The following is a 17,187-nucleotide window of genomic DNA, read 5'->3' on the forward strand; positions in this document are numbered from 1 at the left end:
GGGGATCTAGAGAGATGGTCCACCAAAAGAGTGGATTAATGCTCTTAGATGAGATGGCATGTGGTGACCTCTGCTGCATGAGTTGAGTGTGTAAGCGAGGCACAGCACGATTACCACCTTAGCATGTGTGTGTGAGTAGTGGCGTAGCGGCGGGGTTGTTAATCCTAATCCACCCGTGAATGTGCACGCTCAGGACCAACGGGCCATTAGTTCTCGTTTTTATGTGCATGTGTGTGTGCGCGTGCGCGTGGAGACGTCCTGGTACACAGTTTGTGCATTCCTGCGCACGCCAGAGTGCGGAGGGGGGGGGTTAGAGGGGCATTAACCAGTGCATTAGCCCTGTCTGCAGACAGGCTGTGTGTGTGTGTGTGTGTGTGTGTGTGTGGGGAGGAGAGCTGACGGTTTGAGGATTTCAGGGGGGAAAGGGACAATGGGGGTTAGGATTAAGCAGGAAGGGTGGGGGGGGGTTGAGTGCATTAGTGTGTGTGTGCGTGTCGGAGGGATTGAGGGGAGCTGACCCGTTACAAAAGAACTCGCCCTGAGCAAGATTCAACTGTCTCTTCCTCCTCTTACTCAAAACATGCCAACATCTGGACTGAAACACCGGTGTTGAAAAAGTCCAAAAGTTAACATGTGATTTGACAGAATTGATCATCAGTATTTGATGAACAAGTTGAGGTGACCACTAACTTATTTTAATCTTCACCCAAAGTTTAAATAACATTAACAAACATACCTATTTAAAGGCAAACTGTTATGTTTTCCAAACCTAGCAGTAGTAGATTTGGGAGGGTTTTATTTTTAGTTTCACTTGACCACGTCAATCATGTGTCAACAACTGATTTATTTGTCTGTTGTCTTAATATAATGACATTTGCCCGCTCCTTTGAGTGAGTTTAATGTGGTAGCATATGAAAAGCACAAGTGGAGAGGTAAGAGTCCACAGAAGTCCATTTTTTCGGGTGAGCTAACGTCATCATCACATGTACTTGAACCCAAAAGCACAACTCGGAAACAGAAATGCAAGATAAGTTCTTTACTCGTATTCAAGCAGGGTCAAAACCGGGATTTATCGGTCCAACAGCAAACAAATCATAAAAGGAGGCACGCAACGATCCTAGGACAAAAAGGTGTGGGGGGGGGGGGGGGCACTGGTTAAGGGGCAATACGTCCTTCTTGCTACATACATTTCCCTCCCAGCACACTTAGGATTGATATTGGGAGATATTTCGTGAGAGGGACGAAACGGGGGGGGACAAGCTACAGAGAGAAAAGGGACGGTGAGGTGAGGAGGAGCACCGACTGGGCTGAAGAAAGTGAGAGGCCTCCTACATCTCCACTTTTCTATTATTCATGAGTTCCAAGAAGCGGCTGGAGGGGGAAGCAGGAGAAGAGATTGCGGCGATGCATCTCACCCATGAGTGTAGTCTTGTACAGCACCAAATGTCCCGAGCTCTTGTCTTCCTCCGTCTCGTTTATTTCCCCTGCAGTTCTACCGGCACCATCACTCATTTCTCCCTCGGTGTGTTGTGTCTTGCAGATTTGAATTGAATGGTTTTTGCCACCATATCCCGCAAATGTCATATCCCCAAAGCTGCTAAAAGTGGAAGTAAACTAATGAAAACTAGACTGTCGAAGGTAGTTTCTGACTGTAAACTATTACTTCTGGTCAGGCGCAGTGAAGTCAAAGATATAGTTTCTTAAAACCTGCATCCTCTCTACTGACCATCAGGGGGCGACACCTCTGGTTTCAAAAAGAAGTTTTGTATAGAAATCTATGACAAAATTGCTCTTCTGATTTATACAGTAAACATGAGTTTATGGTCTCAACCTATAAGGAGCAAGTCTTTTTCATACAGCATGAAATATGTTCATTTAGTAAAAATAGACCATACAGCGGAGAATTCTTTACTTTGTTTTAAAAAAAACAATTTACTTTCCATAATAGCAAAATGTAAAATTATTTCAACGATCGTAATAAGAATCAGTACAATATCCAAAAAGTGTGTGTATGTCTATGATTTTGATTCTTTTTTTCATTTGACTGTAATATTTCTTTATTTGTGTAAGTATTACTGTGCTACTTGCAGCTCATTGAATTGTCAAAAGGGGTATGTCTAACAGGTGTAAATGTCCAACACCTTACCTTTTTTTCCATGTGTTATGCATTATAGAAGCAGAAATGCTATGAAATCATTCCATTAAATGAGGAGGCCTCTGGTTTATTCTCAACGGTACCATGTGAGGATCCTTGGCTAAGTTAGATAACCAGGATGACTTCTCAAGACTATCAGTGTTGATAAATCATAAATCATCACTCGGAAAAGTCCCTAACTTTGTGAGGGTTGTATTCGGCCAGCTGCCTTTTTGAGGTGCATATTTGATACATTTATGAGAATAGAATAAGAGTATATTTCCACACCCACAGCGGCGGGGTTCGAGCACATTGTAAAACATGTCGCGTCACTTTTCCAATTACTGCCTTGGAGATTTATTTCGTATTAACATATACTGTAAGTCGGAAGGGGCATATCTGCCTTTTTCAGTCAACACAATTAAATACACTTCACTTCCTAATCACCACCTAAATTGACCCCAAGGCAGTGGTCCAAAGGTCTGGACCCCGCCCCCCCCCCCCCTGTCGTAGATCACAGGTTGATACAAAACACACAGAAACCAGCCACGTAGTCTAAAAATGCTCTACTTTATTCAGTAAGATAAATGTTTTTTGTAAAACATCCAATAAAAAATAATCTTCAATTTATTGCTCATCGTCATCTTTACACTAGGTTTGATCTGATGCATAATTTAGTTTTTTTTCACAAAGCACTGTTACGAGGAATATGTTGCTTGATAAGCTCTTACGCTGTCACTATAATAGTAATAACTTACATACGTATGTTTCAGGTTATATCAAAACAAACCAAACAAAGCTAAACAGAAAAACAGGGAAGGGACAGGCCGCCTCGGGTATCCTCTCACGTTCATTTGAGAGACGTGAGAGGATATCGGCACAGGGAATAAAAATAAAAGCTGCAAACCTGCAAACCAGAACTTCGCGTCCTTGTACCACGGAGGCCGCTCTTACATGCATTAATCGTGGAACTACAAGGCTAGATTTATACACGTATCTTTCTGTCAACTAGTAACCACTCATTTAAATCCAATGAAAGCCAAATAAGAAAGCTGCATACTCTACATGCCAGTGAAACACGGAGCCCCAGAAACGGCTCCATTCGGAGTCGTCATGGTTGCACATGTGCTTATTGTTGATCGTCGTAATTCTCTGGCCTCACTTCAGCTACACAGCTTTTACACTAGTGATTTCCTTTCATTTGCTCACAACGAGTATTTCAATAAATCTAAAACCTGTCAGTAGGATGGAATCTGCGCACGTCAGACATGGAGCAAGTCGTCGCATTAATTTTTTTAGATGATGGCTAAATTACCGCATCATCATCATCATCATCATCGCCACTGCACTCAGGTTTTGGTTATTTAGTGACAGCAGGGGATGGTGTGTGTAAACGGCCCCTATGAAGCTCAGGTCTAAGATGGAGGCTAACGTGTTTGATTAAAAACATCAAAATTGTATGGACGGTTTGCATGCACTGAATACATGTTGAATTGGAGGATAGAAATGAAATATCTGAAGTCCTGTTAAAGAATGAGTAGCCTGCAGGGAAACAGGTCATCTAGAAGAAAGTGTGTCTCATGAGACTCTTTACAGTAGTGAGGTGATGTGAGGTCTTCTAGACCATCCCACATCCCTCCCACTCCTCCCTGATACCCTCCCTCAATAAGCAGTGTGTGTGTGTGTGTGTGATTTGTTTACCTTAGGTCTGCCTGTGTGAGCATGTACAGTGTGTTGGTGTGTGTGTGTGTGTTTGTGTGCTTCACAATCCATGAAAGCCTAATGTTTAATTTATGCACACAAAAAGAAGGTACACACACAAACACAGTTACGGTCACGTGCACGCACACAGAGGCCAATTCTGAGGTCAGTGGTTATCATGCCACGTAATTACATTCTTGTTTTAAGTAAACTGTGTACAAGGCAGTAGTACATGGTGCTCGGCAAGTGTAGTCTTTTCTTATTTATTCTTTTTTTTCTTGTGGTGTTAGAGGCTACAAAGTCCAAGATGACAAGAAAGGGCTTCTTAATGAATAAACAAATAAATAAAAGTCAATAAGTTAGAGGGGTCAGTGGAGAGAGCTGGTGTGTGTGTGTGTTTGTGTGTGTGCATGTGTGCGCACGTTTTTGCCCAATGCCGACTGCCGGCGCGTTTCTGTTTTTCCGAGGTGGGGAGGGGGCCGTCACTATGGAGGAGGAGCACTAAACTCAACCCACACCACCCCCCAGAGACCCATCGCTCGCTCCTGCTCTCACAACCCCAGCAGAGAACAGTCAACCTTTCTGCCCCGATGACACAGGCCGACCTCGAGGCCAAGATGGCGCCTAGGGGGTACACTTGGAGTCCAACCGTACCCACGCAACAACCTACTCGCCTTCCAACATGGTCGAGCCAACCTGTACTTCTTTAATTAAGACGCTCGTAAGCAACAAATGCGGGAATTTGTCTTTTTTGTCTTTCAAAAATCGCATCTGCAACGGTGACCTAATTTGTTAGGTAGATTTGTGGTTAACACACTAACATGATTGTGCAATTGGTTAATGATTTGTAAATGTAACACAATAACCTATACAGATTTCAAATTAGTGATAATGAAATGCATCACATGACGTTTTCTAGGATATGCATCCAAGAATCCAATTGCTCAAAACACAAAATGCGAATTATCCATCTGTGAGTGTTCCTGTCACGGATAGTCGTTAGCGAGCTAACTCCTTCTTCAAGCTATTCTTCTGTTTGTAAGTGGTATAAATATCTCAAATTCACCCAGCGGTCAGATTGGCAGTCAGAATGGGTCACTAAATTACAACATATCAAAAATGGAAGAAAACCATAAATAAAAAGCTGCTATGCACACAATGAAGAGTTGTAGAAAGCGTGTTGACTGGCATAAATATGATGTATCACACGTAGACATGTAATAGGAGTATTGATCATCATCATATATCATATGCAGGAATAAACTTGCAGTGGATAAGTGGCGGGAGGGTGAGTTTTATGTGTGTGTGTCTTTGTGCCCTTGTTGGAGTGGTAGTGTTGGGAAATTAGAGGGAGGGAGGGGGAGACATCAGCTGTACATTCAACGTGAGAGCATAGGGGGCGCTGGCCCACAGGAGGGTCAGGTCCAGGGGGCGGGGTCATCTTTAGTTGCTTGTTGGTCAGAGTGGTTAAAGGTGAAAGGTCGTAGCAGTGCTGGATGGTTTCTTCTAGAGAAGGATGCACTTTCCCTTTTCCACCCACGGGTTGTTCTTCATTAGCTCCTGGTTCAGGAAGGGATCCTCCGGGACGCCATCCTCTATCCACTTCACCAAACTTTGTGTAGAGAGAGAGAGAGAGAGAGAGAGAGAAATAGATCCAGAAGAAGTTTACCACAATCCTTCTTCTATCTACTTCATCTCTTTTTCCATACAAGGCAAGAAAGGATGAGAGTGACATTTCAGTCTATCTAGTTAATAATATTCCTTCTATCCAAGTTCTATTGTTGGTAATTTCAACAAGAACAGCGTAGTCCCTACAAGGCGTGCTCAACCAAGCTCCTGAATCTATGGCTTCTTCGTCAATAAAAATGGAAAGATTATTTGGTACATTTTCTTCGTACCTAAGTATATGTATTTTTTACATGTTAATCGCGATGCTGCAAAACCTTTACTATTGCTGTGCGTGATGTAATGTTGTTAGAGAAATGCTGTTAGGGTAATGTTAGTGTAATGCTGTTAGGGTAATGTTGTTAGCGTAATGCTGTTAGGGTAATGTTGTTAGCGTAATGCTGTTAGGGTAATGTTGTTAGCGTAATGCCGTTAGGGTAATCTTGTTAGCGTAATGCCGTTAGGGTAATGTTGTTAGCGTAATGCTGTTAGGGTAATGTTGTTAGCGTAATGCCGTTAGGGTAATCTTGTTAGCGTAATGCCGTTAGGGTAATGTTGTTAGCGTAATGCTGTTAGGGTAATGTTGTTAGCGTAATGCTGTTAGGGTAATGTTGTTAGCGTAATCCTGTTAGGGTAATGTTGTTAGCGTAATGCTGTTAGGGTAATGTTGTAAGCGTAATGCCGTTAGGGTAATGTTGTTAGCGCAATGCTGTTAGTGTAATGTTGTTAGCGTAATGCCGTTAGGGTAATCTTGTTAGCGTAATGCCGTTGGGGTAATGTTGTTAGCGTAATGCTGTTAGGGTAATGTTGTTAGCGTAATGCTGTTAGGGTAATGTTGTTAGCGTAATCCTGTTAGGGTAATGTTGTTAGCGTAATGCTGTTAGGGTAATGTTGTAAGCGTAATGCCGTTAGGGTAATGTTGTTAGCGTAATTATGTTAGGGTAATGTTGTTAGCGTAATTATGTTAGGGTAATGTTGTTAGCGTAATGCTGTTAGGGTAATGTTGTTAGCGTAATGCTGTTAGGGTAATGTTGTAAGCGTAATGCTGTTAGGGTAATGTTGTTAGCGTAATTATGTTAGGGTAATGTTGTTAGCGTAATGATGTTAGGGTAATGTTGTTAGCGTAATGCCGTTAGGGTAATGTTGTTAGCGTAATGCCGTTAGGGTAATGTTGTTAGCGTAATGCTGTTAGGGTAATGTTGTTAGCGTAATGCCGTTAGGGTAATGCTGTTAGCGTAATGCCGTTAGGGTAATGTTGTTAGCGTAATGCTGTTAGTGTAATGTTGTTACATTACATTACATGTCATTTAGCTGACGCTTTTATCCAAAGCGACTTAAATTGCATTATAACCCATGCGTTACTTTTGTTTGGGGAACAATTAGGGGTTGGGTGTCTTGCTCAGGGACACTTCGACATGACACATTGGGCAGCCGGGATTCGAACCACCAACCTTGCGGCTCCTATCGCATCACTTTACTCTATGCGCCACCATCGCCATTGTTAGCGTAATGTTGTTTGAGAAATGTTGTTCGGGTAATTGTTAGCTTAATGTGGGTGGTGTATTGTTGTTAGCATAATGCTGTTATGTCACTAACATAATTCGGTTGGTGTATGGCTTGCATAATGCCATCGGCGTGGTTAGCACAATGTAATAGCATAATGTAACGTAATAACTCTAGTAAATTATCTTTGCAAAGGCATGTTAAATTTGACTCATTTGAAAAATACCCGTAAAGGTACTTTCAATAGAATACATTTTTAGAAGTATTTTATTCATACTAGTTCCAAAACAATTGCCCTGAAGACTTCTGTACTCTACATGAAAAACAGCTTCTGAAGTGTTTCTTCTGAGCCCTCTCAATTGGCACTTAATCAGCTGCCACTGCGGAGAGAGCCTGAGACGAACAAAGAGAGTGCTGAACAGAAGCTAATGAAGGCCGCTGCTTTGTTTAATGATTTCACATGTGCCCCCACTGTGACAGCCTTTGAGGCAGCATTAGTTATTGAAGCCGTATCACTTTTTTTATCGCTGTTGTGGAATGACTAATGCCCGTCACCCTCAAAGTTGCTGTGTTTATGTAATCATGGCAGATGTGATTTGCTTTGCAGATGTGTGCTGCTGCACACTTTTTGCTGTTACCTTTAAACATTTTAGTTTTTGTGATCAGCTAAGCTACATGCAGCTTCGTATTTACCATAGTATACATACTAGTGGTATTTATCCTCTCTACTAGCTATCAAAAATGTGTTCAATTAGAAGCAACTTTAGAAATGTATGCACGCTGTGTCAATCTATAACAAGTTTTACAAAAAAATCACAATCAGTCTCTAATCATCTTTTTCTTTTTCCTGTTAAAAAAAATGTGATCTATGCTTACATAGGCAAATACCAATCAATAGTAATATCTTTTCAGCAATCCAATCAAACGGGAAGGCTTTGATTGAAGGCCCTGTGAATCCTCATATATAGTTAAGAATAGTATATTCCATTTCTGCTAATTTCAACCCCCCTGAATGTTACAAACTCAACAATAAATCTCATTTCTGAGCTTTTCATATCAGTGGATTCGGGGGATTGAACTTGGTGCCGGGACCTGCATAACTGTTACGGTCCAAGTACTCACTCAGTCACCGTTTTGGAAGACTTCTCTCGTTTGAAGGCCAGCTGGTACTTGAGGCTGTCCACCTCCTTCTTCATCTGGGGCACGTCCCACTCATCCATGGCTGCGGCTCAACGCGGGTCTTTTCTACCTGTGCACAGCGGGGCGGGGCAAGAATTAAACTATGTCAGCAACCGACATTGCTGCAGTTCTACCCCACACCAACTGTTTGAAAACTGTGGTAAATTTCTTTTATAATCGCAGTCAATGCAGGTCAGAGTAGGGTGGTTGATATTTAATGCCTAAAAAGGTGAGAAAAGAAAAAAAATTGTGCTTCTTTGCTGAAAAAAGACAGCCTGTACTTGTGGCGCGTCCCCTTTCTCCCCATCAGCCGCCATCCCGTTGAGTGTGCTTTTGAAATATAGTGGTGTTCCAACACAAAACCTCTCCACAAGATGAGTGCCTAATTCAGAGAAAAGAAAATGTGCTTATGAACACACGTGAAATGTATTGTTGGTTAATGGCTCTGTCTCATGAGTGTTAGCAAAATACATGATCATATACTAGGTTGTAATATATAATTACAACAAGCAAGAAAGCCAAACAGTGCTCAACTCTTCTATTTCAATATTGTCTCCATTTTACACATGATTTTTCTTTGTCTGTTCCTCCCTCCCTCTCACTCACCACCCACGCTCTAGGTCCACTATAACCTCTCAACAATACTCTTCCCCTCTTTCGTGTGGTACTGGTGTTTGTGTACCCAATTGTGTGTGCATGTGTGTGAGTCATGTGAGGATTCGGATGAGCCGAGCGCTTGTCTGGTCTGCATTCACAATCGATCCCTCTGCGGTGCCCCAGCACAGAAATATCCATTTATAAAGGACATTGAATAATACTTGATATTATGCAATTGTCCTTAATCACAGTTTAGTGAGTGAGGGGGCATGGCGAGGCAGGAAATAGGTGCTCTGAATTCAACACCTACTTCACTGCTTGGTCATGTTGCACCACAACATTTAGGTTCAAACAGCTCTGAAAAGCTCTCTGTCTATTTTTAACCCTACGCCGTTTTTTTTGGAAAAATTGGGTGCGGTGAAAACAAGAATCTAATTGTACAACAGCACTTTTTTTTTAGCACCATGTATATTCCAGCCACACATTAGCTAATACTTATTTCCAGTCCCTCCCGCATTGGAGGGACAAGAAAAGGTTGTTGCTCAGAAAAGCGAGGCGCACATCATGAGTTAGTGTGGTCCGTGTATGTGTGCAGATGTTTGTTCTTCAGCGAGTTTGAGGAAAACACCAGGTGCATTATTACATGAAGAAGTGTCCTCCTGAGACGGCCGGAGGATTGAATGCCCCTCCTCTGTCTCCTCTGATTGCCCCTCTCTCCTTCCTTCTTCCCGGCCCCTCACCTCATTGGCCCGTCTCGTTATCTCACATGCAAATAAAAACTGAAACTTTTTGTTCAACTACGCAGGACAATAGGGGGGATTGTGACTGCTCCATGACCCGTTTCCAACCGTCACCTTTTTTTAAACGCTCTCCATTGAATGGGGGACAATGCATTTTTGGGGAGGGGTTGAGTCCAGTAAATGCATGTCTCGTACGCAGGATTTCTTGCCGAGGTATTACATTTCTCACATACAAAAATAGATCCAAAATACATTTCCACTTTTCATCGTATCCGTTGCTTTTTTACGTCTTACTCTGTGACTTTAAACACAGCTTTTCTCCTCATCAATCTACCTGTCTGTATCCATTACTCTTCTCTCTCTCTCTCTCTCTCTCTCTCTCCATCCTTAAACTCTTCCATTGCCCCCTCCTCGCTCTTCCTCTCGAATTTCTCCTGTCTTCATCTTCTGCATCCTCCTGGCCAATTAACAGCTGAGCAAAGGTCGACCTTCAGACAGCTGCTGGAATGGGAATGGACCGTGGGACGGAGCGTTGCTGTGCGCTGTGAGGTTTTGAATCGGAGATGATGGTCGAGGCAGGTTTCCCCCGAGCGCTCTCGGAAATCTGTTTTTTTTTCCATCCGCCCCCTGCTGTCTTCCACAGACTTCTCCACACTAAGTGCTTCCTGTCCGGTTGCACACATTTCAGTTAGTCTGATGCCCCACACATTATCCATCTCTCTTTCTCTCTGCGGCCCAGCTGGAAGCTGTTATGGATGTTATAACAACCCTCAAAAATAACACGATCCATTAGGAACCAGCCCTCATTTTTAAAGGTGCCTGTGTAGTTTTCTTCAAATTGTTACCTGGATGACGTCGGCCTCCTTCAGGCTTTTTCTTCCTCCTCTTTTCAAGATGATTCCTTCTTGAGGAGGAAGCATAGCTTGTATGTAAGAAGTGGACGCAGACCCATTGGTCTGTGGACTGGCGTTATGAAGCCTATATTTTGGCGGTTTGCCCTTCAACATCTCTACTTTTTCCGAGCGGCGGGCAGACGTTTTACCGCATTTGGACGGCGAAGGAATGACGTAGATGCAATCGCAGTAGCCCCGCCCTGAATCCTGGCCTGCTTTTTGGTCTTTTCTGCTCTAGATGGGACGTTATTGACTACATGAAGCTCCTGCTTTGTTGAAGACGACAGAGCACCAGAGAGGGAAGTGTCAAACCTGCGATAACATTGGGTATAAAGTCTGAGGTATCAGAGGTATCAGAAAATGTGTCATCCTGCAAACATATTGACCGATTCTTTGTCTACGGAGCAGCTTTGCACTCTAATACGTGTTGACATCCCAGATTTGTGTTTGGGGATTTTGGGTTATTTGGGTTTAGTATTATTATTACTTTAGACCGTCTCAGACCCCCTTAAACAGACTTTTAGAGACGAGGATCTCGGAAATCATATATTTCTCTGCGGGAACTACAATTGGACAATGATGACGACGACGCAACCCGAAAAAACAACCTCGGAAGTCGTCATTAAGAACAAACCAGTGATGATGCGCAGAAGTTCACGGCGACACATCAAGTAGCCGCTGAGATATCACGCTCCGCGAGGGGAGTCATGTTGAATTAACAACGCGACCGCTGCACAGGATCACTGTGTGACGCGTCTCTGAGTCAGCGTCCAGATGGACCTCTGGTTCCTTTCCACATTGTCTCTGCTTATTATTGTTACTAAAACTACTACTTTAGATCTTCTAGTCAAACTTTTTTTGTTTGTGTCTCGTGTGTTTTTCTCAGAGATAATCAAGAACTCGCGGACCCTGTGCAAAATGTTTGGTTTCTTAAATGCATGTTTTAATGTGTGCTCGTTGGTGTGTGCGTGTATGTGTGTGTGTGTGTGTGCTCTGAAGTGGTTGTCTTTAGAGGGGGGAGATATGTAGGTTGCATGATGATTTGGCCCAAAAGCCCCCCCCCCCCCCCGGCCCCATCTCCCCCACGGATCCTCCTCAGTCACCCCAGCCTCACAAAGTAATGCACTGTACGCGTCGGTGAGCACCGGAGCAAGTTCTCGGTCCAGCACCGCCGCGTAATTTGGGGGGGGGGGGGGGGGGCAGTTGGATGGAGAAATCATAGGTGAGAGAGATGTCTAAAAAGTGAGGAAGTGAAAGAGGTGAAGACGGGGGGGGGGTGAGAGACGGAGAGGGAGAGACGCAAGGCAGTGAGACAGGAGAAGGGAAGCAGTGGGAGAGTGCCACTATGGCTACCGCATGGTAAATAGAGACTAAAAATAGAAAGGAACAGGCAGAGCTCCCCTGACCAGCTGAGAGAGGAGGCTAAGAGAAGAGGAAGCGGCTCCTTGCTGAGATGCTGCTGAGGGAAATAAATGGCAGACGCCGGCAGACAGTATTTGAGCTTTTCTTTTCTCTTTTTTTTTTCAACAACCAGCCGGTCTATTGGGCCTCCAATGAGCCCGGAGGCATCTGGTATCACACCAGCAGGGCCCTGCCAACGCGGGGACACGTCCAGTCGATAGGATCAATAAAGGCCTCAAATGAAACCCTGTCACTCTGAAATATATAAATGGAGTGGTTGCATTGGTGCCGTCCACAAACAGGAAAACAATGGTTGCAATGTGTAGCCGGCTGAGCTAGTCGGACTGCTGGGAGGAAACGGGGCTTCTGTTTGTCTGTGCGTGGCCCCCCCACAGGGTTAAAAAGAGACTAGGAGTCAGGGGGCGGGGCAAGATGGGTGGTACACACCCTGCCTGGTATCTGTTTATTCACCCTCAGGTGTCCACCCTATCAGCCCTAGTAGTATCGTGGATGGATTAACGTAACACAGGCATAAAGGCCCCCTGGCTTAGAGCCTGTGTGTGAAGTGGTGTTAACATGGCATGTGGGGAGTCCATGAAAGGACTACAAAGACACACAAACAACCCCAATGAGATGCACAATACTACAAATAGTCGGTAAATGACAACAAGGACGTGCAAAACAGCAACACAGGAACTCCAGACATCCACAAAGAGAAAGAAAAAGGAACACAAAGCAACTGAATGGAGTCAAATAACAACTACGAAGACACGCAAAACGACCGCGAGTGATGAAACTACACCGACTTACACAACAACCATAAAAAGACACAAAATCCAGAAAGAAATGCAAAACCGCCACAAAAAAAACTGCTAAAACCACTGAAGGTGCTGGGTGTCCTACTGCGATGAGGGAGAGCTTGTGGGCAGGGGGGGGGGGAGTGTGGGGGGAGCAGTTGTTTCACAATCTGCCCAGGCTATTTCGGGAGTTACAAATAGCAGTTATTTCTTTATCATTTCATATCAGCATATGAAAAATGTGTCACAGTCAGGTGTGAAAGAGAGAGTGGGCTGGAGTGGGGGTAACTTTTATGTAATATTTGTGGGGTCTTTATGGCCCCGTATTGAGGTGTGTGCTCTCGTATGTGCTCTTGTGTGTGTGCGTGTGTGTGTGCGTGTGTGTGCGTGTGCGTGTGTGTGTGTGTGTTGTGAGGCTGGAGGCGGTCAGGACAAAGTGGACAAAGTGCACTTAAAATAAAGATGAAGGGGGAACCCTGTGAACTCTAAATGCCTCCTTTTCTTTTGTTCCCATAAATAACATTCATCGACACACATTGAGGAGGCAGCGTTTAGTTGTTGCTGCAGAAGGGCCTCTGCTGATGAGGACATGACAGAGGAGCATCTTCATCTCTCTTACCTCGCTGATGGAGGCTGTCGCTTCTCTCCCAGTCCGACCGGTGCGGTTCAACCGGAGGAGTGCGCGGCGGGGCAGCGGGGAGGTGGTGGGAGGAGGGGGGGGGGGCGGCGGCGGATGGACAGAGGGAATCTTCACTCCCCCGTTGTAGGAAAAGCCCAAAGAACCGCAGGACTTTAACGCCCGCTCACAAAGAGAGACCGGGATGGGGGGTAAAATCCGCAGTGTGACGATGACGACCAGTCTGGAGATCCGGAGGAGTCGCTCTGTTACCCGGGGAGTCGTCCGCCAGTCAGCCCGCTGCTCCGGTAGTCCGATGTGCGGTGCTGCCGGAGCTGCTTATGTCCTGTGTGTGTGGGTGTCGGAGGGGAGGCGGCGGGGGGGGGTAAAAGGACAAGTTAACGAGCCGGTCCGTTGCGTGCGCGCTCCTCCGTTCACACACACACACACACACACAGAGAGAGAGAGAGAGAGTTCCCGGAGGATGCATTTAGAGAGTTGACGAGGAGAGGAGGGGGGTGGCGGAGAGGAGGAGGAGGAGGAGGTGTTTAAGCAGGCAGGTACACAGTCATGGGAGCGAGGCTTCACACTCCTGTGCGTGTGCATGTGCGTGTGGCCCCTATTTGCCCCCCTCCGTTGCCAGACTGGATTTTTGCCCTAATATGGCCACTTATAGCTCCATCTGCAAAAGACAGATTTAGGCTCTGGCTGCATGGGGGGGGGCAAACAGATTTGGGTTAGTTTTAATACCATGTATGAGAAGTTCTGCATTTAAGTCCACAGAAGAAGGGCTTTGTTGGGCTTCACATGTTCGTGTGAATCATCTGGGGTGCATTATAGTTTACAGTAAAAAAAAACAGGTGGTCAGGAGCAGGAAAAGCAAACATTTCATGGCAGGGTATAGGTATAATATGTGAAATAGATTTGGGCATTTCTGTTTTTACCACAACATGATCCTGCCGCGGTACACACTAAATAGGAGGCTGATGGTGGATTCTTTCTGATAACTCTCCTCTGGTGATCCACCTAAGGAGGTCCAGATGATGCCGCTGCAGCATCCACCGAGGAAGTCTTTAGTAGTACTGCAGAGATGTTATTGGCTTTATAAGAACACTGGGAACATTGGGAGGTTTTGGTACATTTAACAACATGGTCTATTAAACATTGGACATTTAATGCAAATTGTTGAATACGTACTGTTACTGTAAATTGGACCAGAGGACTCACAGTCAACAAAGGGGTTAACATTTTTTTTTTTTTTACTCCCCCAGCCTGCGTACTGATTTACATTTTCAATGGACATCTCAATACAAACGCATGCACGTGCACAATTCATCAGTCGGGCAGCAGACGGTTCATTAATTGTCATCTGCTCAGGTGTCCCATTCAGAGGGAAACGGCCTGACTCAACAACAGAACACACACAGGGAAGAATGGTCGCTAGGTGTGGTTTGTTGGACTTAACATATCAATAGAGAACTCAAAGGAAAGCCAAAATTAACCTCAAACTTGTACACAGCAATTTGTAAAGTTAGTGTCCCTGCAGCTTAAACTTCATGTTTTTACGGGGACTTAAAAATCGTATTAAAAGTGGGTTCATGGAAGACAAAACAGAAACTGAATTTGCGGGTGAATATGGTTGAAGTTCACTCACTGAGGTGTCAGTTGAAGCGAAATGTGCTGGAAAGAGCTGGAGATTCAAATGTCAGTCAAAGCGTGGGCAATGAATTGAGCTGGACGTGTGTGTTGAATGTGGAAGCCCTGAAAAATGTCCAGTTAGATGGCCATGAAGTTGTTTCAAGTGCACGACCGCAGAGAAGCGTCATGTTAAAGTGTCGGTTGCAGTGTGACCACAGAGGGGGCTTAAAGTTTTCCAGGGACGGCCGTTTGTAACCAACAGGAAGAAATCTGCCGCCGTGGTTAAACAGAGATAAGGGCGCACTTACAGAAACTCAAACATGAGGGGGGTGGGGGGGGGTACCTTTTAAATAAAGAATGGAGAAGGAACAGCTTGAATTCATCACACAAACTGACTTCTACCAGCAAACAGTGAGAAAGTGAGACTTCAGAGGCGCCTGCGTACCCTTTCTTTCAGCAGTCCGTCCTGGTCTCGTCCCGTTATCCTCCTGCCGGTCACACCAGGGTTCTCCAGATAGCGGCTTCCCTCCTGCTGTAATAGCACCACACTTGGTGACGTGGGGGCACCAACCGGCCGTCCCACTGATTGGCACTATGCGGAATCAGCTCAGGCTCGGTGAGCGGGCTCCATCTTGTGATACGAGAGCACGGCGCGCTGTGACATTTGTGGTCCCTAAATAAGATGCTGACTTGTCGGGACGGACTGCTTAAAATTCCCCCTGACAGAAATGTCTTAATAAATACTACTCCACCCCCATGGAAGCCATTGAGAAGCCTGCTTCCCAGTCACATTCACACCCAGTGATCTTAGAAGACATACCACAATATTGATCTGGTTTTAACCCATCTTTTTCTTACCCCAGTAAAGGATTCAGGATTCCCTTACATTACATTGTCCATTGTCTCAAAGCTGACCTTGACTTTTAACACAGTAAAACAGGACAGAGAGTTAAAGAGAGCTACACTCCGACTGTAAGAGATGAAACACTTTACAGGCCCCATTAGGAGCTGTGGCCATCTCAGGGAGTAAAGATACCGGGATGCTGCGAGATCAAATTAGTACCCTTCACCTTTAAGGGTGATGGACTGCCACTCTTCAAAGTCGCCCTGGAAAAAAAAAGAAGAAAAAATCCATTTCCATTTGACAGCAGATGATTTCCTGTCTGTGTGCTGCAGGAGTCAAAAGGTGCACAGGGTGTGAAATGATTGGGAAATTGGCTTTGGTCCTAGTGACACTATAGATTCCCATGGGCGGAAGGCCAGAGAGCTGTGCTGCTCAGCTTCAGAGGTACTCACACTGCACTGGTGCCATGTCAGCAGGAAGCAGATAGGAGGAAGATGTACTTTTTTTCGACTTGAGAGAAGGAAGGATTGGGTTTCCGTACATGCAAATACAGATGTTGCTACATTTGAGAGACTGTATTTGGACCTCACCTATGTGAACATATCTTAAATGTCCGTTTTAAGGCATTGTGACTCAAAAGCAAGACTAAAGTCAAGAGTAGCATTAGATATTTATTTTTGTTGGACAAACCACTTTAGAAAAGGACTGCGTAAATGTGTAATAAGAGACGAAACTCCCAAAAGTCGCTCTGGCTAAAGATACGATGCCTGCGAGTGTGTCCCGATGCTAAAAACAAGACTGTGATGAAACAGTTTGAGCACAATGGCGTTACGTTTGGGCGTGATGCGTCACTAGCTTAGCTAGCTAGCTAGCTAGCAAGCGGAGGCCCGGTTGGTGACGGACAGTTTGCGAGACAAGAATCGCAGAACAAAGCTAAATGATGCTGTGACGAATACTGCAGCTTGAACAACTTGAAAAATAATCTTTAAATAGCGGAACGTACACATACGTCATTTTGGAAGTCATTAGCAAGTGACATTTTCCCGTTGTTTCCGTTTCATATGCAACAGTCCCGCGATGACTCCACTCATGTGAAAAACACCCAGGACCCCCCCCCCCCCCCCCGTGTCAAACCTCTCCTGGCTCCAGGCAACCTGTTTCTAATCCAGGAAGTGTCTACGCTTTCAGCCATTAATCTGACGCGATATCTGTGACACATCTGATGCGCGGTCAGAGCCACTAAAGAGGGTGCGGATTAGACCCGATCACGGCTTTAAGTGTAATGTGCACACAGCTGTGAGGTTGCGTACCGTGTGTCTGTCTGTGTTTGTGTGCGTGTGTTGGGATTACAAGTCCTTTAACAGATTATCGCTGCTCCATTAGAGACAGTAAAACCAGTTTGTCAGTGCACTGGTTGGGGGTCGTTGACACAATTAGCAACATTTTCCCAGCTGTCGCTGATATTTAGGTTTTTGGTGC

The 17,187-nt window shown here is 44.9% G+C and overlaps 1 protein-coding gene across 1 annotated transcript; it reads right to left on the reverse strand.

The window, feature by feature from the left end:
• Nucleotides 1-2,685: 2,685 nt before the first annotated feature.
• Nucleotides 2,686-13,586, reverse strand: gng13b (guanine nucleotide binding protein (G protein), gamma 13b). The gene is made up of 3 exons (XM_037475877.2): nt 13,230-13,586; nt 8,126-8,252; nt 2,686-5,447 (listed from the first exon to the last, which is right to left on the reverse strand). The coding sequence occupies exons 2-3, from the start codon at nt 8,221-8,223 to the stop codon at nt 5,342-5,344; spliced, it is 204 nt and encodes a 67-aa protein (XP_037331774.1). The 5' UTR covers nt 8,224-8,252; nt 13,230-13,586; the 3' UTR covers nt 2,686-5,341.
• Nucleotides 13,587-17,187: the final 3,601 nt, after the last annotated feature.

Source organism: Pungitius pungitius, chromosome 12, assembly GCF_949316345.1.
Source record: "Pungitius pungitius chromosome 12, fPunPun2.1, whole genome shotgun sequence".
Taxonomy (NCBI): domain Eukaryota; kingdom Metazoa; phylum Chordata; class Actinopteri; order Perciformes; family Gasterosteidae; genus Pungitius; species Pungitius pungitius.

What these genes read in the sequence shown, in the direction of transcription:
- gng13b (XM_037475877.2), bottom strand. Translation starts at nt 8,223, where the DNA reads ATGGATGAGTGGGACGTGCCCCAGATGAAGAAGGAGGTGGACAGCCTC. An exon ending in TCTTCCAAAACGGTGACTGA is followed by an intron (nt 5,448 to 8,125) that starts GTGAGTACTTGG and finishes CTCTACACAAAG; the next exon opens with TTTGGTGAAGTGGATAGAGG.